The sequence below is a fragment of the Falco naumanni genome, chromosome 8, assembly GCF_017639655.2.
Source record: "Falco naumanni isolate bFalNau1 chromosome 8, bFalNau1.pat, whole genome shotgun sequence".
Lineage (NCBI taxonomy): Eukaryota > Metazoa > Chordata > Aves > Falconiformes > Falconidae > Falco > Falco naumanni.
Window position 1 is genome coordinate 26,187,606 of NC_054061.1, and position 25,208 is coordinate 26,212,813.

Consider the following 25,208-nt stretch of genomic DNA (forward strand, 5'->3'; position numbering starts at 1 on the left):
GCCTCTTCTTTCAGGGGAAAAAAAAAAAACTTAAAAAAAAAAGTTACAAAATCAAACCTTCTATTTATTGTAAAAACAAGTTGCTTCCCTAAACAAGAGAGTGTAGCTAGATACCTGAAATAATTGTAAACGTGTTGGACTTCTGGGATTTCAATGCACTTAAGCAACAAATTTGAGAGTCTTTTCTTGATATCACATCACAGCCATCTACTTTGCCTGCTTCCCGCTTTATACTTCACCCGGAGTGGTTTTGTTTCACCAGCCTATTGGTCTTTGAAATTTCAAAATCATGCAGGTTTATTTGTGACTTGTGTTTCTTTTCCCATGTTTGTGTTCAGATCTCTAATGACATTCTCCTTTGAACGGCCTCAGAGGAAGAGAAAAACCCAGGTGTTTTTAAAATGTCGGTATTCTGAGGAAGCATCTGTATGTGAATTCACTCTCAACTTCACTAACAAAAAATTTAAAGGGAGATAGTTTTTAATACATGAAGACCAGTTAGCAGTTAGAAATCTTTGTAATATTACTGATTTCTTGGGAGCTTTTTTCCTTCCACCAGCCTTCAAAGCTGTTTCTTGACTTTAGGAGATCATTATAAGTTAATACTTGCCTACCAAAAGTCCCGCTCCGCCTTAAAAATTGTACTGAATCTGTCAAACATCAATTTTGAATCAATGCGAATTCAGTATAAATAAAGTGTGATATGGACGCTCCAGCAAAGGATAGCCTGCAAATCAGAAGAACTGTTATCACACAAGGAACATGATAGATTTTCTTCAATAATTCCAATTTTGATCACCTTCTCCAGAGCAGAACTTTAGTGACTCAACTAGGGATAAGATATGAAGCCATCATTGTTTCTGACTGTTAAAGATCCCTAATATAAATGAAGGCTGAGCCTAAACATTTCTAAAAAAGACCTCAACATTAATGTTTTCATAATTAGGCTGAAAACTGAAGTAGTGGTTGTATCTGGTGAGTCTAAAAAAAAAAAAAAAAACATTATGCCAATTAAAAATGAAAGGTCTAAGAATAAACAGTAAATGCACGTAGAGCTATGAGCCATCCACTTCACAGTGTGGTAGGCATTATGTCAAATAAAACATGCAGTGAACTGAAGTATTAATGAACAGAAGAGATAACCAGACATGTTTATATAGGGCTGGAGGATATATCGACAACACGGGGAGGTGTGTTGTAATAAACTTGAAGGGGGATGGACTTGTTGGGCCAAGTGTCCCTTTCCCATCCAGGAATTCCTCACGTCCTCATTACCCTTTCACCTCTGGACAGCTGCAATATTAAAATCTGGCTCTTGTCTTAAGGAAATTGAGTTTAATGTCCTTAATTTAGTCCCCAGTCCACATATATCCGTATCACAAGACAATCATACAGTTTGGCTCAACGGACAGCGTCTGCTCAGGAAAGAGGCCCATCCTGGAATGGCGGGGCCATTGCAAGGCAAGTAAGACCTCTACAAAGCACAGGTAGCCTGTATAATGCGTGCATGGTGCATTCATGCTTGAGAGAGATAATCTTATTTTCATTCCTTTGCTTTTCTGCAATCCTTTGCAAGTAGCATCTGCTTTACCAATGCAGTCTGCATGCTCCTATATCACAACAGCAGCCAAGTTGGATGAGAACGAATGTGGCCTCTTGGCTTTCTCACTTTTTTTCTTCACCTCTAAGCAGGGGTTAGCCTCAATAAGGAGCAACTTATGGGCCTGATTCAGTACAAGTCGATCCTCTCTGAAGTATGAAGGAAGGCTGCAGGGTTAGGTACTGCATCGATAGATTACATAGCAGAGAAAATATTGGTGGCATGTTTTGGTCCTGGGGATTGATATGTAATGCTCCCGACGCGGGAGTCGACTGCTGAGTAATCTGGAGTCAGAAAGGGGCAGAGCAGTTGTGGTGGGGAAGAAAATGTGAAGGGTATAACAATTAATCATAAAAAAAAATTATATCTTATGTTAGTAAATAATTTTAATTGATGACATCATATCTCCAGCCAGGCTGCCTATTTGAAATCTTCAGGAATGGGTGGGTAGGGATGTAAAGGGGACTTGTTCTCTTAATCTGGAAAATGTCTGTGTTGCATGTTTTCTAACACTGTGGGGGTCTTCTCTGTATCTTTCTTTAAGAATACTTTTTTATGCTTTTGATGGTTTTCTTCTGATCCATTTGCTTACTAACATAAGGAGCATAAAATAGTATGTAGACACTTGAAGAGTATTAGTAGAAATGTCAATGTACTGGGTGCATTTTGGGGTGGAAAGAAGGGTGTGAGATGGAAGATAAATCTGTCAGCTCGAGGCAGAAGCAGCTGATTTGTAAATAACAAAATTGTAGGATTTATTCTTTTTGATGCACAGCACTTTTATTAAAAGAAAATCCCCTGGAAACCTCTGTAAATGGCATGAAACATATAATTAGACTTTTCTCACTCTCTGCTTATTTAAATGCTCTGTAACTTCAGTGGTGATCCAGTAACAACTGATTTTATAGAAACATCTGACAATGAGAACAAATATTTGCAGTGTTTTCAGTGTCTGCTCTATATTTCTCCCTGCTCACCACAAGGCACGAGGGAGAGCTTGCCTGCCTTGTGTGTAGATTAGCACCGCTTTCAAAGCTGCTCCCACTTCTAACCACATCCATTTTCCAACGCTAGATACCAGGTGTGGTTTTTCATACCTTGATTCTTACCTCTAAAATGCTGCCCCCCAGATTCCAGACACAGACCTCACTGGTAGCTCCTGTCAACCCCAAGATGAGTGCTACCATCAGGCAGGCTTGGGCACAGGCAAAGACACCACTGCCTGGCACAGCAGGTGGGTGGGTGGTGGAACAGGAGCGGACCCAGGCTCTCTCCTGCCCCAACATCCGAGGCTGTGCTGCAGTTGGGTTTCTTTTCTTTCGTCTGGGCTCGCCCATTTCTGCCCTTGCCCTGCTTGCTAGGGAAAGAGGTCTTGCACGTAGAGAGTCATTGGTATAGATGAGCCGTAAAGTCATCCAGGCTTGACTTTGCTGCCCTGAACCTGCCCACCAGACCCCACAGCCATCAAAGCAGCCTGCATAACATACCCTGGGTCATCTCACTGACTTCTGCTTTCACTCTTTGGGCCCAGTTTACATTCCTGGAAAGGCAAATGATGGGTAGGAGGATGCTGTCAGGATGACTGCCACCAAGTTCAACCTCTCCACCCAGGACCAGCCACTCCAGCACTGAGTTCAGTGGTTGCAATGTCCTATTCCATTCCCCTGTTGGTATCTTCTGGGTAGTGTGGTGGGCCTGTAGGCATCCCTGCTGGCTTCGGTTCTGCCCATGCCACATGCAGAATTAAAGGGTAGATAATGAATATCACTTCCCTAATGTGTGCAATGTGCTGGATGCATGCAGAGGTCTTTACCTGTGGAGACATGGCTCAGCCAAATTATTGCACAGGAGACAGGGACCCAGAGTTGTAATTCTTGACTCCTGGGTGCCAAGGACATCGGTGCTCACAGCAACCCAGCCCAGGCTGCCAAGATTATTCTGGAGACCATTTTGCCTCCCAGAATCTTGGAAATCACACCCATTCATAGCCTTCCTGTGGTAAGCCCACTGGCAGGTGGACCCACTGGGGGAACATAGAACAGTATTGCCATATTCTTCCTCAATACATTTTTTGCACCCATTTCCAACCTGTCAGAACAAGGGAAAAGAACACAGTCAATATAGTAACTTCTGATTTTAAAATAGAAAGATAAAAATAGCCATTTTTAGAGGGTTTCAGGTTGAAGGTTGCTTGTCAGAATCCAAGAAGAGAGCAGCAGTTGTTCTGACACTGCGGTTTTCACATCCTTGTCAGAGATTTGAAGCAGGATAGCTGATGTGTGTTAAAAAAGGATGGTAAGGTTTAAAATAGTTTAGATGCTGCCTGAAGCAAGTTTTGAGGGATATAGTAAGAAGCATTGGTAGGAGTGTACATGCACCTAACACCATCCATATGGGGAAATTACTTGTTCAAACACCAATACCTTTAACACAACGTTGACCTGGAACACCACAAAGCAAATGACCCAGAGAGAGGCATCAAGAAATTTCCCAAGAAATGATGTCAAAACAGAAATGGGGGAGGGAGGGAGAAGCTGGAGAAAACTTTCATGGCAAGAAAAAAATTTAAAAACACCTCTCTTGTTTTTGACAGCTCTAATAACCCAGAGTCTAAGATTTGGGCTTGGAAAGGGGCCAGTTGGCCAAGCCTGCATCCACAGATGAGCTGGAGATGATGCTGATAGTTGGAGGAAAGCAAACAGAACCAGCAAGTCCAATGCCACCCCTGATGAAAGGGATGTCTGCTAGTTCACAGGCAAATCTGCAGTTTAGGTGTGCAACAGTGGCTGGGACATGTGCCTCTGCTTCTCTTGGTATCTAATACAGCCAGCAGTTTTCCAGATACTGGAAATTTCTTTGATACATGGAATTTCTTTGAAAACTATCCTGCAGTACCTAATTGTTTCAAAGCATTTGGGCTTTTCTAAATATCTTTGTAACCCTGTGTTTCTGTAGATTTTAAAATATACAGTCTGAAGTTGCAAAAAGAAGAAAATGTTTTCCTGGGGTGGCAATAAGAAATAATCGGGGCAATCATGACTCTGAAACGTCGGGATGGCCATCAAAATGTGACCTTGGCACCCAGGTTCTCTGCTGGTAATTTCACCTGTATTAGCTTAATCAGTAGCCAGTAGGAAAGATAGTGAGACACTAAGAAAGCCAGGGAAAAGTAAATTTGATCTAGTCCCAAATAGGTAGAACAGGAGCTACTCTGTAATTATAAAATGTATATTCACCATTCAGCCTGGTTAAAACAAAAGTAAAAACTTCTATTTTTCACATTAATAAACCCACCACAAAGCTATCCATCAGCCTCACAAAGGCACAACAGCTTCCGAGGGCCTTTGGCTGACATTCTCAGTGCCAGATGCCTTTGCCCCAGTGTTGCTGCTGCTGCTGCCCACAGCTTGGGGGGGACCCCAACCCCAAAAGAGATGCCTCTCTTTGCAAAGTGAGGGTGCATCTCGGGGATGTTTGCTTCCTCTTCTACTTCTAGAACCAAAAAGCAGAGGTTTAACCCCAATTCCCACCTCGCCCTTTTGCAAAGGGCCTGCTGCTGTTGCCACCACAAAGGGATGGCAGGTCTGAACATGGGGCTCAGAGCTGCGCCCTCTGTGCTGCATATATTCCTCAAGTTTACTGCTCTTGCTATGACAAATTCAACCCCCCCTAGGAAAAAAAATATCTGTTATCACTGAGCATATGCAACTGCTAAAGATCCTATTCAATATAACTTCAGCCTGTTCCGAGAACTACATTTCACAGTTTCTTTATACAGTATCTGTCTGTCAGATATTGCCCACTAGATTACCATAGTCTATATAATAGTACCACCGTAAAAAAAACAATAAATAAAAGTACCTTTGGGGCATATTTTTTACTACCCAGTGTGGAAAAGAAAAAAAGAGAGATTAACAGGTTTTATTTTAATTTTACATTTCACATCTACACTATCTTCCCTATATAAATGGCACTAAGCAAATTTAAACACTACCATGTACTTGTGGACTCATTTTGATGTCATTTCTTTAATCTACTAAACAGAAATAGTACTGCATGAATTTAAGGTATTTCTAGAGTATCTGCTGCCCCAGTTCCTCAGTACGACAGCAAGAAGCCAATAGCCTATACTCAGAATATCTGGTCCCACTGTACATTTAAATGTGCTACTAAATAAAAATTTTTAAAAGCTTTCATTTCTCAATAAATCCAATTCAGACCTGGCATAAGCGAACACAACTCCTTTTGTCCCAGTCGGGCAGCATTATTACAATAATTAACCAGTGGTCAGAGGCAGTGGAGCAGAGACTAGTCCTTTAATTGCGTTGGGGTTTTTTATTTTCTTTTGTACCTTTCGGGTTACGGTTTTGTCCAGCTGCCCCTTCCTCCTTTCTGTTCCCCATCGGGCTGAGCTGTGCTCATACCAGCCTAGCGCTGAGCAGGGTTGCACAACAAGCCCTATTACTTGCACCTATTTGCTGACCAACTTACAACTGATCTGCAGCTCATGTTGTTCCTTTATTGCCGCCAGCTATAAGCAAGGCGGGGTCTTGAGGGCTATGATTTAGGTATATTAAATTATAACAAGGAAATACTGATGTGGTCTCACTGGGACGACATGGTAAAAATTTATAGAAAAAGTCCTCGATATTTTAAACACCTCAAACTGAAGCAACCTTTGGTCTTCTCGCTAAGTGTCATATAAACAAGAAGGGAACGCTGCGTATCTGAGATATTTCTTTATGGTTTCCTAGCTCAACCCCAGATGGTTTTAAGTAATGTGTATGTATTGCAGGAGACCATCCCGGTGTATTAAGAAAACAAGGCCTAAATATGTTCATATCCAGAAGATTCACAGTCTTATTAATGCATGTATGCCACACATAGATTATTAACAGCTTCATAACTAGATAGAAACTTACATTTCAATAAACATACTTTTACAACCGCAAAGAAAAAAAGTTTTGCATTAGGATATTACTTCATGTCTTTGTCCTGGGAGAATGCAACTAAAGAAACCACATTTAAAATCAGACATTAGATATGCAAATATGTGTTCAGATCAGAGATACGAAAATTATTCAAATGATTAATTATTCATCATAAAAATGTCAATTAATAATTCTGAAGCATAATAGGCATCTTTCTAATGCATCTTTATTTTTCAAGCCTAAATACTGTTGAATCTGTGTTCAATTGCATTCTAACAAGTTTTTAAAAATTCAACAAAGTAAACAACCAACTATAAACAAAAGTGAGCCGTGAATTTTAATCACTGCCAACTGAGCCAAGAAATGTGTCCAAACTTCAGCACCAATCCCAGAAGAGAAGGAGAACCCTCTACACCTCACAGTGCGGGACAGCAGACAGAGGATGCTCGCCCACCGACCCGCTGCCAACTCCTCCAGCCCCCCGAGCCACTCGCTGCTTGCCCTGAGCAGCAGGTTTGGGTCCTGTGGATGCTGTTCTCCTACCACAGACAGACAGATGTTGTGGACAGGAGATGAGCAGCTCTAGGCCATCAGAAGCAACTTTCTAAATGACAAAATTAACAAAAAGGTATGACGGAGATTCATTTAACGTGCAGGGACTCAAACAAGATTAGATATTACAGTGATCTGCTTGTTAGAAATGCCCAGGGATAGATAAATTAAAGCCAGACAATCTTTTCCCTTGCTTTTGGCTCGTATCCTATCCCTACATGGGTTTTCCACAGAGGAACTTGAAAACTTTGGGAATGTTGATTCAAAAGGTTTCTTCCCAAATATCTCATCAGCGGGTGGGGGGAGAGTCACTCCCTGACCCTTTCTTCCTCTCCTCCATGCTCTCTTCCTCCATGTGGAAATAGAGGGGAAAAAAGACTTTGCTCTCTAAATCCATTCATAGGGACACCTGCATCAAGCAAAAGTATCCAGAAGCATCTTGGGGCCACATGGGGCTTTCCCCAGTCAGAAAAATTACTCCAGCCTGTCTTATCTTCCACCACCACAGGTGACTGCAGAAAATAATCCCACCACCACCTCTGCCTCCAGCATTTTCTGTTTGTTTGTTTAGGTTTGGGATTTTTGTGCAACCTCCTAATTTCTGCCCAAAGCGAGGGCAGATTCTGTGCCCCAGAGATGTGCGTGGGAGAAGCAGCCAGCACCCCCGGGGACCCCCAGTCCTGCAGCAGCCACTCCCCAGTGGAGCAGGGCTGCGGGGAAGGATGCTCTCAAGTGGGCACATAACGTCTGGGTCCCCCAGCATGGGGGAGGGGGTTAATGACTAATGCAGGGAGGGTTCCACACTTTGGGGAAAATATTGGAGAGCCCTGGCTATGAAGGACCCAAAGCAAAAGCCTCAGAGCAACTAACATGGTTTTAGAGGTGTTAAACCTCTGTCTTCACCAGCCTCTGAAAGGTATTAGTCAAAAGCTATCAGCTAGAGCATCTTTGCTACTATACCCCCCGATTTTCCTCCTTCCATGTGGGCAAGAAAACATTCTCCCCATTACTCATCCTGTGCCTGGGAAAAAGCAAACACACCGAAATAAATAAGGCCGTGAATCACCCACTAGCCTGTGTCACCATGTCTCCACAAAGCCACAACGGCAGAAGGCCGAGGTCCTCCAGGGCCTGTGCCCTACATCCCCCCTTGGCTGCTGGTTCCCTGCCCTGCCCATCACACCCAGGTACCCCAGGGTCTCAGGGGTCTCTCCCTGCAGAGACCCTCTCTCATGGTATTAAGCCCCCAGCAGCAGGGTTTGCCCCTGCCTGGCCCTACAGCCCCAGATGGGGTTGGGGGGCTGTGGGGTTATATCCAACGGGGTCAGCTGCAGGGGGTCATCTCCACTATGATGGGTTTTGATGGACAAACCCAGGGAGTAGGAGGAGGCAGCTGGCATCACCCATGGCATCGCTTGGGCAGGTTTGCATCAGGACCACCCAGCTGCCCCCATCTCACCTCTCCGCATTTCCACACAGGAAAACTTGAGGAAAAGAGGGAAAACCTGCACCCGGAGAACTACCCTTAAAGCCACCTCCAAGCCATGGCACCGGGTGCCTTATGCAAGGAGAGAGCTGGGGCTTGTGAGAATATTTTGAGTCTGTTTTTACAGTGATGAGGTGTGGGGGGGACCATATCTGCAGAAGTTTCACACAGAGTGAGGCACAGGCTCTGCATGGGGATGCTGAGGGTGAAGGGGCTGGGAGCTGGGCTGCCAGCACCACCCCAATAAAGGCAAGATCAATAGTCTGTCATTATTTCCATTTCCTAAAGAAGCTGCACACCCGTGATTAGTTCAGAGCTGGGCAGGAAATCATCGCCTGGATTAAGGTTAAATTCCATCTCAGAAGGGCTTAGCTGACTGCTAAGTGTTTATGTCCAACCTCCAAAAATTTAAAAAATAATAATAAACAAAAACAATACACCCCCCACATACCACTTTAAAATAACACCTAATAAGGTTGGGTGTTATGCCATTCCTGCAAAGATCAGAGCAGTTTATCGCTCTGATGCAAGCCCTGCTGAGGCGCTTCAGAGCTGGAGGAACTGTGAGATTGAGGGCTGAAAGAACAGTCTACAAAATTATGAATAGGGATTATCTGACAATACCAACATGTTCCTTAAAGCCCTTGAGCATCATCACACGGTCTGAGGGTTTGTTTTTTAGTGTGGCTGCAGATATATATTTGAATGATATAACATCGGCAGCACTCCTGCCTATTGCAGGTTAGGCTGCAGCTTCTCTTAATCTCCGGTTCATCCTCTCGTTTTGTAATCTGGAAATGTTTGAACAATATGTAAGGCGTTTGTAACGGGATTAATTTCTTTTGAGAACTTGATGGTTGTTTTCTGTTTTTTTCTTTTTCTCATATAAAACATGGGTGACTGGAAATCGAGCAAGTCAGTAATTAGCATTCACTTTTTTCTTTTTCTTTCTTTTTATCATATGCATCTAAATTCAGTTTAGCTCTTTAAGGAATTGCCAGGCTGCCCTTGATTTATAGGCAGTGTCTCCTGGATCTGAGAGGATCTAATTCAAATTAATAATACTTGAATCTGGTTTTGGGATATTTGCACTGTGCTATATATTTCATTAAGATATCATCACTCTGTGTGTGTGTGTGTGTGTATGATACATCTCCATGTATACAGGTATATATTTAGGCATGGACAGGTCATGCATCCTGCAAGAAAATAGTGTTGGTATTTAGCAAATAGTGGTAAGAGAACTTTTAGCAAAGCCCAGCTAACTCATACTGGGGGAAAAATATAAATATAAATAAGAATGATAATTAAAAAAAAATAATAAAAATAGAGAACCTTGTTCCCACTTTTGCATAATTACAGATTTCGGCGGCGGCAGCCCGCCAGGTCTGCAGGCAGATTTGCTGTAAGCCGCTCGGTGGCTGATAGCCCTGGCAGACCCTCCTGCCGGAGAAGCCGGGCTGGCCGGGCCCCGCGCAGGCAGGGCGCAGGCAGCGCGCAGCCTCTCTCCCCCCCCCCCCCCCCCAACCCATCGGCTCCGCCTGCCGCGCACGGCCCCGCAGCGGGGGGCTTGACCGGGGGGCGCAGCCGGGGCGGAGGCGGGGGGTGTCGTTGGCCATTCCTTCTGCACCCCCGCCCCTCAGCCGGGGGGCTTTGGGTGCCCCCCACGCCCGGGTGCGCTGCTGCCCCCCGCCCCGCGCCGGGCACCCACCCGCGTCCAACCAACAGATGACAAACCAACCCAAATCCCAAGCAAATCTCGGTGAGCTGCGAGGACACATTGCGGGGGGGCGGGGGGGAGAGGGGGGGTCCTCTGCCCTCCTTGGCGTTGCCCAGTCACCAGGATGGTGGTCGCTGAGCGGGACCAGTTTGGAGCGCAGCCGCCAGTGCCCGCTGCTCGCCTCCCAGCCCTTGCGTGAGGCGCACAGTCACCGCGCAGTTCAGGCGCAGTTTATCGCTGCATGGAAGTAAAAGTGTGGTGTGGGATCAGAGGAGCGTTCGGTTCGGTTTTCTGCAGGGGAGGGGGCAGAAAAAAAAAAAAAAAGTGCTGTAATAGATGCAACTCTTGTTGGGGGGGGAGGCGCGGTAGCAGCTATTTAACACAGCCCTTTGGGCAGCTCCACGTTTACCTTCAGAAGGGAGCGGAGGAGCAGGCGAGATGTGAAGTTTTGCCTTTGCATTGAAATTATTTCGAGATCTTTTCGAGGAAGAGAAGCGCTATGGGCTGTGCTGGGAGTTGGGCACGAGCGGATGGAGGCTCAGCCATCTCAACCCCCTTCGCAGATAAACGCCTTCGCTCAGCATCCCCTGCTCGGGCTGCCTTGACTTACTTCGATATTAGTTCTCAGTTACGTGCGGTATAAACCAGCTTTTTGATTAACAAAACAGCAGAGCATTGGTTAAGAACACTTAAACTTAAAAAAAAAAAAAAAAAAATCCCCCTGGGAAGTGGGCTCTGAATTGGTTAATAATGTGCAGTACTTGCTAAATTGCTGACTTCCAGATGTGGAAAATATCTTTCTTGTTTAGGACCTACGTAACCTGATTGGATTACGACAGAAGCGTCACATTGGAAGGCTTTTGAGTGATGATTTAATTAACCATACAGTAGAAAGCTGTATTTGCCAGGAAACCCCTTCCATATTTGCATAACCAATCCCTTCAGTGCAAAGGTGGAGTCTGGGTTTCTTTTTTTTTTTTTTCCCCTTTCCTTTTTTTTTCTATATGTAATTTTATTTTAATTTTAATACTTGAAAAAGGTGAAAAACTTGTAACCTCCCTGAAGTTCAGTCCCACGCGTTACTGCTCCGCGCTGTCTCTCTGCCCATCCAGCTACTTCCAAGGGAGAGCAGCGCCAGGAAGAGCCCATCTCACCCCTGATCCGTATCTGTGAACAAAACAGATAGACTGTAAGATCTCAGCACGGTTGTGGGCTTGTTTCTTTTTTTTTGTTGTTTGTTTTTGGTGGTGTTTTTGGTTGGTTTTTTTTTCCATCAGATTTAGCTGACTATTCAAATAACCTGGATGAGTGCTGAAATGAAAGGCGGGGGGGGCGGGGGGGGGGGGGGTGGAAATGTCCCAAAAGAAACGCGTTAAGGATAAAAATAAAACAGCACCAAAACGAGCAGGAGTCAGCCAGGAGCTTATTGGCAGTGCCCGAACAGAGTTTAGTTTCTAGGCATTATGTTAGGGTAAGTTTTCCCCTCCGCAAGAGGCGAGAGCTCCGAGAGGGGCTGGGAACCGGGACGGTGCGGGGCGCAGGATGCAGCCCCCACCCCGGCTCCGCGGGCGGGCGAGCGAGGCGGCGGGGATCCCGCCAGAGGGGCGGGGGGGGCAGGGATCCCGCCCGGGAATGGGGGGGGCCGGCAGCTATCCAGCCTGGGGGCAGGGGATCCGGAGGATCCTGCGGGGGGGGGGGGGGGGGGGGGGGGGGGGGGGGGGCCGCCGGCACAGATCTCGCCCTGGGGGCGGGGGATTCCGCCTGGGGGAGGAAAGGCGATGCAGGCGGGGGGGGGGAGGGGGGCAAGACACGCACCGGGGAGAGGGGGTGTAGGAGGGCAGAAGATGCAGCCGGGGGGCGGGCGGGGGGGCGCAAGGATGCAGCCCGGGGGGAGAGGGGATGCGCTCGGTGGGGGCAGAGGATGCAGCCGGGCAGGGAGGGGGGGCAAGGCTGCAGCCGCGGGGCAGGGGATGCAGCCCCCGGGGGGAGAGGGATGCGATGCCGGGGCGCGGGGAGTTTCCGCGGGGCGCCGCGGCGGGGTGAAGGCGGCGGGCGCGGAGCGGCGCGGAGCGGCGGGGCGGGGGGCGGGCGCGGGGCGGGGGGCGGGCGGGAGGAGGTGGAATTGCATTTCTGCCGCTAAAGCGTTCGCGGAGACTTCAAGGTATAATCTATCCCAGATCCTTTCCCAGAGAGAAACTTGGCGATCACGTTTCCACATGATGCTCACGTTTGGTGCTCTTCAATTATCCCTCCCCACAAAGATAGGTGGCGTGTGTTTCAGGGTCTCTCCTCTCGCTCCTACAGAAAAGAAAAAGAAAAAAATGTCATTAGAAGAGGCGTAACACGTCAGTCCGTCCCCAGGTTTGTGTTTCCTGGAGTGGCAGAAAGAGATCAGTCCTAACCTGCCCAGCAGGAATAACGGTCCTTCCGACAACTCTTTGCAAGGCTTTTTACAATTTCTTCAGGAGCTGCATCTCCCTTCACCTTTTCTCCTCCACTTCGCGGCTTCTTCATGCTTTTTCTTCTCACCATTTCTGGCCAAAACTACAAACAAGACTTCGCAGGTAGGTTCGGAATTTAATTCGATTTTTCCCCCCCTTTTTTTTTTTTTTTCCTCCCCTTCTCTTTTCTCACACCACCTCACGCACTAGCGGGTTTATTTAATTTCGATAAATTTTTGTATTTTTAAGCGTGTTGGCTTCTTTATGACTTGTTTATACTTGGGGCGAAAAACCTCCCTTTTTTTTTTTTTTTTTTTTTTTTTTTTTTTCAACCGAAACCTGATGTCACTTCGTTACCGCTCCGGGAAGGGGTGAGCAGCTTCGGGGCTCTCGGGGCTGTGCCAACCACCACCCCTGCTCCCCTTACCTGTCCGCCAGGTACGGGAGGTACCTTTTACAACGCAGCAGCAAAAGTTTTAGTGCTAGGAAAGGACTTTGTCCTCCTAAAAAAAAAAAAAAAGACAGGAAAAAGCGTCCCAAACCAAAAAACAACAACAAACCCCAACCCCCCCCCCCCAAAAAAAAAAAAAGCCCTCCATCCCTCCAACCACCTCCTGCTCTTTTTATTTCAGGTTTCACATCTTAGCTCTGAAAGTTTGCGGGTACCTGTTAATGCTTTGCACGCCCTGAGCCTGCAAGAGCCAGCCCGGCCGGGCACCGCTGGAGCTCCAGCCCCGGGCAGGGCTCGCCGGCAAAGGATGTGTTTCCCCAAACAGAAAGTTTGCTGTTTTGTCTGCTTAGTTAGTTTCATTTCTTTATTTTATTTTATGAAGCTGAGTGAAGTAACACCTTAGCTTCTGGGATCCTAAAGCAAGAAGTGAAAGTACTGACTGGAACTTAAAAGTCGTTTACCAAAAAGCAAAACAGAAAAAAAATCTATATATTTCAAAAAGCTAGTCGGTCCTCTGGGAAGCAAAGTCTTGTCGAGATCTGCAGGTTTAAAATTATTGACAACTTTTTGCGGGAGGCTGAAGATCAGGGAAGGTGGTGAAACGCATTTAAAACAATTCACCATTGGTGGTTTTGCATTAAAACGCCAATTGCCGAGGCAGGCTGAGGGTCCGGGCTTGCCTCGGTTCCTCGACTCCCCTCTCCGCTGCATCTTCTGGTGGGTCTGCCATGGTGATGCCACCATTGCCCACTCCAGGATCGGGAATAGCTGGCAAATACTAAAGTTTCTAGCACAATTCTCAGCCTCTTCCTTCCTCAGCCACACACATCCCCATCCCCAGAGCCACCAATTCACTCTGTCCAGGCAGAATCCCAAGCAGGAGAGTGTGAGGGAACATGTTGACCCCGCACACACTCTCTCAATATTCCCATCTTCTTACCTGCTCTGCGATTTATTTTTTTTTATTATTATTATTTTTAAGCCAAGCACGTTTTATAACCGCAAACGCCTGAGAAGAGAGTTCAGGCAGGATAAAAAGACCTAGCAGCAGCACACTTCACTCCTCAGCCCTGATGTGAAGCTCCAGCAAGTAAAAAGACAGAAAGGAGGGGGGGAGAAAAAAGGGAATTAATTTTTTTTTCAATACCCCACTTTGCTGCAAAGAAAAAATAAAACCTAAAATTGTTGAGTCAGGGAATAATTTTTTAGGTTTTGTATAAAACTCCCAGTACAGGAGAAGACAATAGATGCGAAGGCGAGGGGGGATCCTTCTCAGGAGAGCAAGGGTTAATTGCCCTTGTTTTACAGTTTGCATCTGTTACATCTTTTATAGCCCCCTGTTTAAACTAATCCTCAAGTCAAAGCATCTTTAAAGCTACAGCATCTTCTTCGAGATGGACTGAGTTTCAGGAGCGTTCTTGCAGCAAACCAAATGCCCTCTCCTTTTGACAGATAGAGCCTCCTGCACAGCCCGAGCACACAGGCACACACAGTAGGTCCAAAAGTTTACAAGTTAAAGAGAAGTGGGGGGGGGGGGGGGGGGGGGGGGGGGGGGGGCGGGGGAAGGTAAAAAAATAACTGAAAGGTTGAAAACTCTGACAGCGGTAGTTTTGATTTCTGTTTCTTTTCTGGGAAGAAAAAAAAACAACAGGACACTCTGAAGCTTTGTTTAACTAAGGGGCAGGGGAAACCCTGAATATTGTCAAACTGACTAAAAAGGTGTCAGAGGTTTATAATTACAGTGCTCGTTGTTAGGGGGAGGGGAGGTCTCCGTGCTGTGCTTTACCCCAAAAGGACGGGGGAGAGCCATGTTTCCCTCTCCTCTTATCACTTTGCTGGAGTGCACTTGGGGGGGGGGGAATAGGAATAGGATAGGATAGATAGATAAATAAATAAATAAATAAAAGCAGGAGGAGAAGGAGAGAAGGCTAGCGTTTCGTGTGAAAAAGAAGTTCTAATGTCAAATTAAAGTTCTTTTAGGAGGAAACGGTCCGCCTAGCATTGAGTCAAACAGCCTACTGTAAAAGCTGTGCATTCCCTCATACGGTCATGAGTTATGACTCATTTGAGATGTAATTCTTGTCTCTCTCTCTGATCTGCTTTGCTGGTGCAACACACACGCACACGCACACACGCGCGGAGAGGGAGAGAGGGGCACACGCGCGCGCGCGCCCGCACACCCGCGCACACACACACACACACCCGCGCGCACAAGGCAGAGCTTCCCCCCCCCCCCCCCCCCCCCCCCCCGCACACACACACGCAACACAACAGCCCCCAAATAAATAATTAAATAAACAGAGGAGAAAAATCTGCCCGGCTGGGGAGAGAGAGAGAGAGGGGGGGGAAGCCCCGCTCCGTCTGCGTCCCACCTCCCCGGCACGGCGCGGCTCGCCGTGTGCGTGGATGGGTTCTTTTTCGGGTGCAAATTCGGGTCCCCGTTGGCGCCCTGCATTTAAATGGGATATACCAATGCCCACATTGTTGCTGTGTTTGGTTGTTACATAGAGCCTGCGTGCTGCTGAATCAGGGAGTCGAGTCCATGCGAACTGCCATCTGATCCACTCTTATCAATGAAGCAGCAGATCATGGCGGATGGCCCCAGGTGTAAGAGGCGAAAACAAGCCAACCCCCGCAGGAAAAACGGTAAGCGGCCCCCCCAGGCAAACTTTTTCCGGCCGGCTCCGCCGCGGCGAGGGGGGGGAAAGCGGCCGCAGGACGGGGAGCGCCGTGGGGGGGACGGGGACGGCGCCCGCCCGGGCGGCAGCGGCGGCAGCGCCCGCCCGGGGCTCGCCCGCCCTGCGCGGCAGCGGGGGCCCGTCCCGCGGAGGCTGCGCGGCCGCGGGGCGCCGGCGGAGCGCTGCAGGGGGCGGGTGTGTGTGTGTGTGAGGGCGGTGTGTGTATGGGGGGGGGGGGCAGCGCACCACCGCCGAGCCCCAAAGTTTGTTGCGCGGGCGCGGAGCGGGCGGGCCGGTGGCCCGGCGCGGCGGGGCGGTGGCGGCCCGGGTCCCGGTCATCGGGGAGCGGAGAGGTGCGGAGCTGGGCGGCGGGAGGCGCGGAGCGGAGCGGAGAGGCGCGGAGCGGAGCGGGGCGGGAGGGGCGGCCGGCCCCGCTGCCGGCCCTGGGAAAAAAAAAAAAAAACGGCAGCGTGAGAACCCTGAGGCAGGCTGGCACCGAGTTAGCGGCTCTCTCTTTTTTTATTGTTAGAGACTCGAAAATGAAACTTCCTCCTCCCTAATAATTAATAATACTAATGAGTTCGGTGGCCGATTGTCCATAGCTGCCCTCTGCCCGGCTCCGCCGGCCGCGGAGGGCCGGGGCGCAGTGGGACGCGGTGTTCTGGGCTCATTTCACATTTGGCAGCTTTCACTGGTGCGGGTCTCTCTTTTCTCCGTCTCTCCCCGTCCCTCCCTTAGTTTCCTCCTTTCTCCTCCGGCTGATAGACTCTCCCCCAGCGCCAGCCCCCCCCCCCCCCCCCCCCCCGCAGCCCCTCGCCTGGCCATCCCGGCCCCACTTTCAACAACTTTCCTCTCTGGAGGAGCCGGAGGAAGAGAGATATTTGTGTGAACCTGAACCCATGCGCTTATAGCCCAGCTACTTCATTTAAGTGGAGAGGTGGAGGTTGGGGGGGGGGGGGGGGGAAGAGAAGGAGGAGGGGGGACACACAAACACAACAACAACAAGAAAAAACACAAAGACAAGAGAATGTTGATTAGAAACAAATGATCCTGCCCCCCCCCCCCTTCCTTCTCTCTAGGTTGTGAGTGTGTGTGTGTGTCTTTTTCTTGTTGTGGTGGAGGCGTCGAGCCATATGGGGGAGTGATAGAGGAATTTTAGTCAGAAACTGTTCGTTATGTTACACTGGCTTTTCCCTTTGTGTTGTCTTTGATCTATTTGCTTGGCTTAGTATTACAAAAAAAAAAAAAAAAAAAAAAAAACACAAACCAACTAAAATAATATATTCCGAGCAGCTTCCCAAGGATCCGTTCCTTGTTATCTTTTTTTAAAGTCTCTCCCCCTCCACCACCACCCTTTACTCTTGTGTCTGTCATTATTTAAGGTGGTCCTCACAGAGGAGACCTCCCCTTCCCCTCATCTCTGGGTAATTTAGTAGACATTAAAATTACACGTAATGTTTCCCTCTCCTCTCTTGTGTTTCCTCTGTTCTTTTTATTAAATGTTGGTTATTGATTTTCTAAAATCAATGTCTGTTGTGGGGCTTTTTTCCCCTTACAAGTATCTAAAGCACGTTGCTGATCAACTGGATAACAAAAGCTTTGTGTCAAGTAGCCTTTTTTCTTATGTTAAACAGTCATTTTTGAGAGAAAAAGAGAATGAGATTTAAAGCAACGCATCCAGAAGTGCTCTTTTGCAGTAGAGAATATTCTGAGTGTTTGAGGGGGTTTTATTCTTCTTCTTCAGCCTCCTCGCTTTTTCATACAAGATTATTAGTTTAGCGTGTTAAACTCATCACATGCTCTGTGATGAGGGATGCATCTACGTGTTTGATATTTTCTCAACACGATTTGAGACGGATCCCACACCCCCCAAAGAAAAAAAAAAAAACCAACAACCAAAAACCCCCCAAACCCTGAAAAGCTGGGTGCCTCTGTGTACCCAGGACACCGGGGCTGCAGCCTGGCCGCCCTGATGCTGCAGCCAAGGCTCTGGGGGCACGTCTGGAGCGGGGTGGCACAGATTCGTGTTGCTGCCGTGCAGAAGTGTGTTTGCAGGGAACTGCACTAACTTGGGAAGCCACCACACTTGGGAGTCGAAAGTTTAATTGCGATTTTTAAGGGAACCACGTAAAGAGCCTGCAAACTTCAAGTGTGTGCGCTGGTTAGGCGCAGGGCTAACTTCTCCCTCCGTGCTCTGGCCAAGGCCGGGGGGGGGGGGCGGGGGGAGAGAATCATTCTCGACTTTCTGCCTGTCCACTCGTTTCTCTTTGTGCTCCCTAATTTGTTTCTTTCATTCATTTCTGCATGAGAAACGTTCTGCTTCTGAGGAGCAGGTAGACCAGCGAGAGTGGGTTTGATTTGGGTAGATTTTTTTTTTCTTTTTCATTTTCTCTTTCTCGACAAGCACGTATCCAATGCCTTTCCCATTGGGAATTGCCCAGGATTTATCTGGACTGAGTGGATTTTTCTTCTTTCTTGGATTCGTGGAAAAGATGTTACTTCTGAGCTTGTGTCTTTGCTGATAACACCAGAAACGGTGATGCTTATCGAAATAAGCCAGAAATTCCTTAGAAACGCAGCAGAACCAAAATAAAATTTAAAAGCCACGGAAAAAAAAAAAAAAAAAAAGCTGGTCATCAAGGAAGCTGGGGCAGTGTGAGTGCAATCACATAGAAATTACAGACGGGGACAAAACAGAATAATCCAACTAATGCCTCAGTGGGCTCCACGCCTATGTGCGTGTCTCTGCGTGTGTGCGATGGGCAAGGCTCGGGATTAGGTACCGGGGCTGGATAAAATTACGGCCGAGCTAAACAGGGTAGAAAGGAAGAAAGCTGGGGATTTTCCAAGATAACGGGGTTGATCAGAGCTGCTGGAGTGAAGGAGAGGTGTGCTGGGAGGCGGGGGGGGGGGGGGAGCGCTGAGAGAGGCGCTATGGAAATCAATGAGGGGTGAGTCCCCCCGGGGGAGGGGGGGGCAGGACGGAGGGTGGGAAGGTGGGAAGGAGAGGACCCCGAAAGCGGGCCGGGGGGGCGGGAGGTGCGCGGAGCGGCAGCCCAGGAATGCGGCGGGGCTCCGGGAAGTTCAGTCAGATGATTCCCAGCGCCTGACTCACTTCGCGGCACTTTCACTCGGGAGAGAAGTCGCGGCAGAGGATGAGGAGGAGGAGGAAGAGGGGGAGGAGGAGGAAGAGGAGGAGGAGGAGGAGAGGGCAGCTAGCCGCCTTTCTGCACGGGCGCCCCGCGGAGGCGGGGGCTGCGCCGGCGGCCTCAGTGCCGGTGCGGAGCGGTGCGGTGCGGTGCGGAGCGGGGGCCCGGCAGGCACCGCTGTCCGGCCGGCCGAGCGCCCTGCCTGCCCTGCCTCCGCGGATGGGCTGCCTCTCCGCCTTGTTGTGCTTTGGCGTTCCTTGGGTGGGCTTTTATTTCTCAACACCCCCCCTCCTTCCCTTTTCTCTTTCCCTCTCAAAAATAAAACATAAAATTCAAATCCCCAGGAAGGAGGGGAAGGGGGGAGGGGGGAAAGTTGGATCTCATTTACCCCAAAGTTTCAGTAAACAGCTCTCTTTGATTCCTTTGCCATCTCGCTTCCAGTTGTAAAGAAAAGGGAGAAAGTTCAATGCTTTCAGGGCGTCTGATCCGAGGGAGAGCACAGCCCAAACAAGCAGGCACGATTATACTTGCTCAGAGACTTTCCCAAAAAGACACCCACCCTCCCACCCACCCACCCTCCTTTCGGAGATGCTGGGGAAGGGGGAAAAACCACCTTCGCTTCCCATTTGAAAAAAAAAAAGGGGGGGGGGGGGGCGGAAAAATCCCCACAACCCAGCCTGCCTGCTGCCTTCAGTGAGTGGGAAGTGAGGCTTGTCTTCCCTGCCTGGAGAAGTTTGGAGGTAGCTAGACTGGGGCTGGGGTGCGAGGAGGAAAGCTGCTGGTGGTGAGATCCAGGTGGCAGAAGGCAGAGCGGGCATCTGGGAGCGCTCCTTTTCCCGGGGACCTCTGCAGGGCTGGGAATCCGTTGCGAGGAGATTACTCCGGGAGTTGGGCACTGGCTAGGGAGAACAAATGCGCTACCTCCAGAAAAGCACCTGGAGATAGGTATTAAAAATTAATGCCATACATGCGAGTGACCAGGGAGTCGTGATTACCTAGCTGCATTATCTCGGTGCAGATTCATGTCCAGACTGAGCTGTGACATGGAGCAGAGTAGGTTGCTTTCTGTGTCAAGACTGATCTATTTATTTTATTCCGAGTTTCGAGAAACCCAGCGAATTTGGGGATTAGTGCCTGATTTACTGTTTGCCATTTGTGACCGTTCCGTACTTACTGGCTTTTGCTTATTGCACATGCTTGGCAAGCAAACTTTTGGGGGGATTTCTAATTACTGTAAGAAAATACATTTGATGCCTGGAAAAAGCCATATTTGAAAAGGAAAAAAAATTAACAAGGAAACCATTACAAGTTAATTATCGATAATTGCATGTAGCCAACTGCCCAAGGTAGGGAAAATATGTGGAAGACTGAGATGCAAGGTCTCAGGACGGGCTGGTAATATTCCCCAAGAAAAATGTGCATCTCCCTTCTGAGTGGAAAGAAGAGTGTTGATTCTTTTACAGCAGCCCCACATTCATTCCAAGAAATAGGAAATTCTTCGCCTCACAACAGTTTTTGGCATCTGCATTATCCCAGTGCTTTTAAGGTGCATTTTCTCCTCTGTGAAAGAGAAGTCTTTGTCCTTTTTTTCTCCAAGACCATGGCTTCCCAAGGTAGACACTATTTTGTGCCTGTCACATAGAAAGGGAGTGCAGGTTTGCAGTGCTCACAGACAATTGATTGTCTGCCCTAATGTGTTTCATTTACATGTTTATAACGTCAATAGTGCTGGGGTGTCCACTGTACCATTCATTCCAGCATTCCCACAAGGGTGCAATTGTCTGAATGGCCAAGTCAGACACCTTTTTGATTGCTCTTTAGTTGTCTTTTTAGAATATAGAGAAAAAGGAGAGAAATCTGTGATGCAGAAACACTAGTTGAAAATATTTCAGAATTAAACATCACCATTAAAGCAGATGTGAGCATTAGACAAACAGTATATTTTAACTAAGGTTCCGAAGGTGGAAACAAATTCAGAATAGTGGGGATGGTTACTGCACACAACATCCAGTCCCATCCTTTCATTTTTTTAGGCTTTTTTAAAATGATTTGTCGTTTTCATTTTCATTTCAGCCCCTGTAACTGCAGCCACCTCCTAACTCTTTGTATGCTTAACTGTAATTTGTGATTTTTTTGCTATGTATTTACATGTCTCTGTTTATGCCAACAGCGTCAGCTAACCACTTGGAAAGTCTATTGAGGGAATATCTAGTCTGTGAGAAGTATAAACTTAAAAAAAAAAAAATCCAAATATTTCTTCATCAAGCATTTTTAATGAAAAAAAAACCCCACGACAATGCCTAGACTTTTTCTCGAAGCAGTTTAACTTAAATAGCTGTGTACCAACTTGTTAAGCCTGCAGTTACCGTCCCCTTGTGCTGTGAGCTTTCAGCAAAGTGTGTCTAGGAGTTCCCAAGTCAATAAAAGATCACTTTTTAAGGTGTGCTGCGCTGTTTTGATATGCCACGCTGTCCTTTATCATTTAAGTTGCCTCTGAGGCAGGCAAGAAGCGATTGCTTGTGTCTTGTATCAGGATAAATAAGCCACGCAGCTTATTGAAACTTACGGAGAGAGATACATGCATACATGCGTATGCACCTATGCAGGCGTATATCGTGTATACATAGATGTGGTACGTATAGGTACGACAAGAAATAACGGTTCACGTTTCAGACTAGATCATTTCCCCCTAAAAACGATGCTGATCCCAAGAGCTACAATTAATACAAGTTGACCTGTTCCGTCCGTGATCATAAGGGGAAAGAGCACTAAGTCCTGTAGCTTCTGCTCGGGAGGTAAAGTGAGGGAAAACTTTTTTTTCCCTCCCTTCCTCTCTCTATAATTTTTGTTGTTAATTTTTTAAAAATGCCTGTTTGTGGAGAGATTTCCTTTATTTTTTTTCTTTTTTTTCTTTTTTTTTTCTTTTTTTTTTTTTTTTTTTTTTTTTCCTAAAAGGGAAGACACAGTAGATGCACCGTTAGCTGAACCCCTGACACGGCGGTCTTTTGAATGCCTTAGGTATGATTTCACTTTCGCTCACATCAATGCTGACCTGAATGCCTTTCATATCTGATCCGCTGTGTCTCTCCCAGTAAACATCCCCTGAGGGGAGAACAAAGAAAGGAGCTCTTCTTCTTCTTAATCACAATTCAGCCCATTCACCGCCGGCAGGCTACATTTGCATTCTGCAACAGAAAGCCAAGATGAAAAGAAAAAAAAAAGAGAGTGAGAAGAAGGGGGGAAAAAGCAGAAGGGTGGAGGCTGAGTAAAATAACTTAGGTGTTTGTAGCTGTTTGTTGGGCTTCCCCTAGTTACAAGCCTTATATAGATCCTGCTCTACCCAGCCTTGGCTCTTCTGACAGGCAGATAGTGTTACAAGATGGCATGCCTGTACTATTCATGGCCACTCGCTCTAACACTTGAGGTAGAAAGTGTCAGAGAGGGATCAAATTCTACTCTGAGAAGTCTGTTATAGTTAGGGTCAGGTGTGTGTACTCTCAGCTCTTGACTGCTGCCTATTATTTTGTTTTAATTACTATTATTGTTTACTCACCATGACCTTGGGGAGCGGGGGTGGCTGGGGGTTAGGCAGGCTTGGCCACCACCGGCGAGCAGCTCAGCGGTGAAAAATCGCCCTTTCCCCAAGATAAAGGGATTTTTTAATATTATGATTTCCCCACACACACACCTATGTGCATGTTGCCGTTGGTGCCGGGGGGCGGCGGTGTCCCCAGGCTGGCGGCTGCCCCGGCCCAAGGGGGAAAAGCAGCGACTCAGCGAATCCTCAGCGGCACCACAACGTGCTCACGGAGGAGGAGGAGGAGGAGGAGGAGGAGGAAGGCGAGAACTGTGGAAGTTTCTGTAGCTGGGTTCCCTCGTGGGGTTTTGCAGTCACGTTCATGTACATTTCCCGGCTGCCCCCCCCCCCCCCCCCCCGCCCCTATTCCATCCCTGTCCCCCCGCCTCCAGCTTTGCCTGTTTGTTTGCTCTTCAGAAGCTCTTCTGTGCTTCTAATCAGACAGTTAAAAAAAAATAATGGTGAGGTCTTTGGTCGTAGCCACTTTTTTCTCACCAAGAGAAGGTTTATTTATAACTGGATCCTGCTTACTGAGAAGTATTTAAGCCCTTTCAGGCAGAGCTGTCAAAATTTCCTGTGTTGTTTGCCTCTATTTGCAACATGCAAAAAGTAATATGCAGTTGCTGGTGTTGGAATAACCGGGGTAGTGCAGAAATCTCAAGTGACAAGTTTTCAGCTACACTATCTCCTGCCGACCAAACTGTCATTTTTTTATTTTTTTTTTCCCCACAGAAGCCACTTCTAAGATCCTAACAGGTTCCCCACCCCCCACCACCCCCCAATCAGCAAATAGATTAAACGTGCTAAAGCAACTTCGAGAGGGAAGAACAGTTTGAACAATGAGGAGCGGGAGGGATGTCTTATTTTCCTGTAGCTGCTATGGCAGATTTCACTCATAAGGAGCACACTAACCGAGATGTTACCAGTTGAACAGAAGCATGTGACACAGATTCCTGATTTTTTCCCAGAAGATTTACAGAATTTACAAAAAGAGATTATCTCTACACCTTCCACCCTCCTAACCACCCCCATGACCCAAGCAATGGAGGATTTAGGCAGATTTACTTCAGTAAACACCTTTGGACACTTGGGGAAAAGTAGGAGTCTGTTTGCAAAAGCAGGCTTTTGTTAAGTGAGGTGCTGGATAATGCTTTACCAAGCAGCTGTGATATTAACCTACCCAGTAATGCTGTAAAGAGCGTTAACTCCTTGTGCACTCCAGGTCCCGGCGGGGCTGGCCCCGCAGGTACCGGGCCCGCGGAGGTGGGGTGGGGGGGTTGAGGGGGTTGGGGAGCGGGGGGGCGCGAGCGAGGAGGTGGCACTGCTGAAGCCACAGCAGCCACTCGACCTGACACATCTTTCAGATGGTGGCAGTGGAATCTTTCGGGGTCAATCCATCAGGCGCAGAGCTGGGAAGAGCTGGGAGGCATCGCCAGGAAAGCCTCCTCCATCACTTGGGGGTTAGCTATACGTGTGTGCGCACACCCCCCACCCCCTACCTACCCCCACCCCCCATCTGCCCCCACGTATGTGACATAGCCCAGGATGTCTCCAGGAAGGCTCGCAGGCGCTGCTGAGGGAGGGAGGTCACGTTAGGATTCGCACCCGAGCAGCAGAGGAGCTGGGAAGTTGGGGGGGGCAAACCTGCCGGGGGGCTGCGGCCCCCCTGCCCCCAGGGCAAGGCTCCGGCCTGCGGGGGGGGGGGGGGGGGTGCCCAGCCCCGCAGGGAGCCTGGGCTTGGGCCAGGGGCTGTTCCCTGCTCTTTTCGGAGCCATGGGAAGAAGGAGCCAATAAGTTAGTTATTTTCGCTGGGCATAAGAATAACTTTACAGGTGTTTCTTTTTTTAGCTCGAAGAAGATTGCTTCATTTTGGGATTTTTGTTGTCGAGGGTTCTTTTTTTTTTTTTTTTTAAAAAAAAAAAAGTGTAGGTGTCAATGTTAGAGCAGCCACAAATGTGTGAGAAAGCAAAGGGTATGAGACATGACAGAATTAAAGGTGTTTGCTATGTTGTTACCCGTGTGTCAAACTGCAAGCTCCCTTTGTCACAGCCTCCTGGAGATTTGATAGTGCGGATCCACTTCCAAGTGATACAGCAGTTTCTAATGGGGGATTTGAATGCGGTGCGGTCGTGGCTATTGCATTTGCCTCCCCAAAACCATTTAAACGCCTTGACGTCGCGCACACCCCATTACTCCCACCTTACACAAGGGTGCTGTGCGCTCAAGCACCAGGACAGCAGCCATAGCGTTACAGTATCTGGCATGGAGCACCGTTTGGCAGGAATGTCATCTACCAAATCATCCCATAATTACGTTTTATGTTATTTGTATGAATGACCAAGCATGCAGTATTCCTTTTGAAATCAAAGGAAGGCTTAAAATGCGTTTTTGAATACTTTCAGACCATGGTCAGGTCACAGTTTGGGAGTTGAATTAAACTGATCTCATTTGTGATCTAATTGAGGTTGGCAACAACCTTACCAGTAGCAATAACATACAAATACAAATCAAAGAGCAGAATTCAGCAAATCAGATCTTTTGCTCGAATCCTGCCTGGGAGTTATTCTCCGGCTGCCAACAGAGAAGTTAAACTTTGTCCCGCTTCTCAGCGGCGGAGCGAGCC

The 25,208-nt window shown here is 47.8% G+C and overlaps 1 protein-coding gene and 1 long non-coding RNA gene across 9 annotated transcripts in view; one reads left to right on the forward strand and one right to left on the reverse strand.

Annotated features, from left to right (window-relative positions):
• Positions 1 to 2,383: 2,383 nt before the first annotated feature.
• LOC121092752 lies at positions 2,384 to 15,683 on the reverse strand. Of its 4 annotated transcripts, none has more exons than XR_005829368.1 (7): positions 13,397 to 14,508; positions 13,158 to 13,233; positions 12,692 to 12,833; positions 12,517 to 12,587; positions 10,699 to 11,456; positions 3,414 to 10,580; positions 2,384 to 3,322 (listed from the first exon to the last, which is right to left on the reverse strand). It is a non-coding gene; the product is annotated as an uncharacterized LOC121092752 (long non-coding RNA). The 4 variants fall into 4 exon arrangements; XR_005829369.1 differs by having other exon boundaries at positions 2,384 to 2,957; positions 3,088 to 10,580; XR_005829370.1 differs by lacking the exons at positions 2,384 to 3,322; positions 13,397 to 14,508 and adding an exon at positions 15,554 to 15,683 and having other exon boundaries at positions 6,433 to 10,580.
• ZEB2 (zinc finger E-box binding homeobox 2) overlaps positions 12,757 to 25,208 on the forward strand; it is a 115,785-nt gene continuing 103,333 nt past the window's right edge. For 2 of the 5 annotated variants that reach the window (XM_040604220.1, XM_040604224.1), the window contains exons 1-2: positions 12,757 to 12,853; positions 15,690 to 15,827. In XM_040604220.1, the coding sequence (XP_040460154.1) occupies positions 15,755 to 15,827 (73 nt within the window). In that variant the 5' untranslated portion in view covers positions 12,757 to 12,853; positions 15,690 to 15,754. Of the gene's footprint in view, positions 12,854 to 14,633; positions 14,674 to 15,486; positions 15,580 to 15,689; positions 15,828 to 21,963; positions 22,027 to 25,208 lie in introns of those variants that run through there. The other 3 variants (XM_040604221.1, XM_040604222.1, XM_040604225.1) reach the window with 3 other exon arrangements.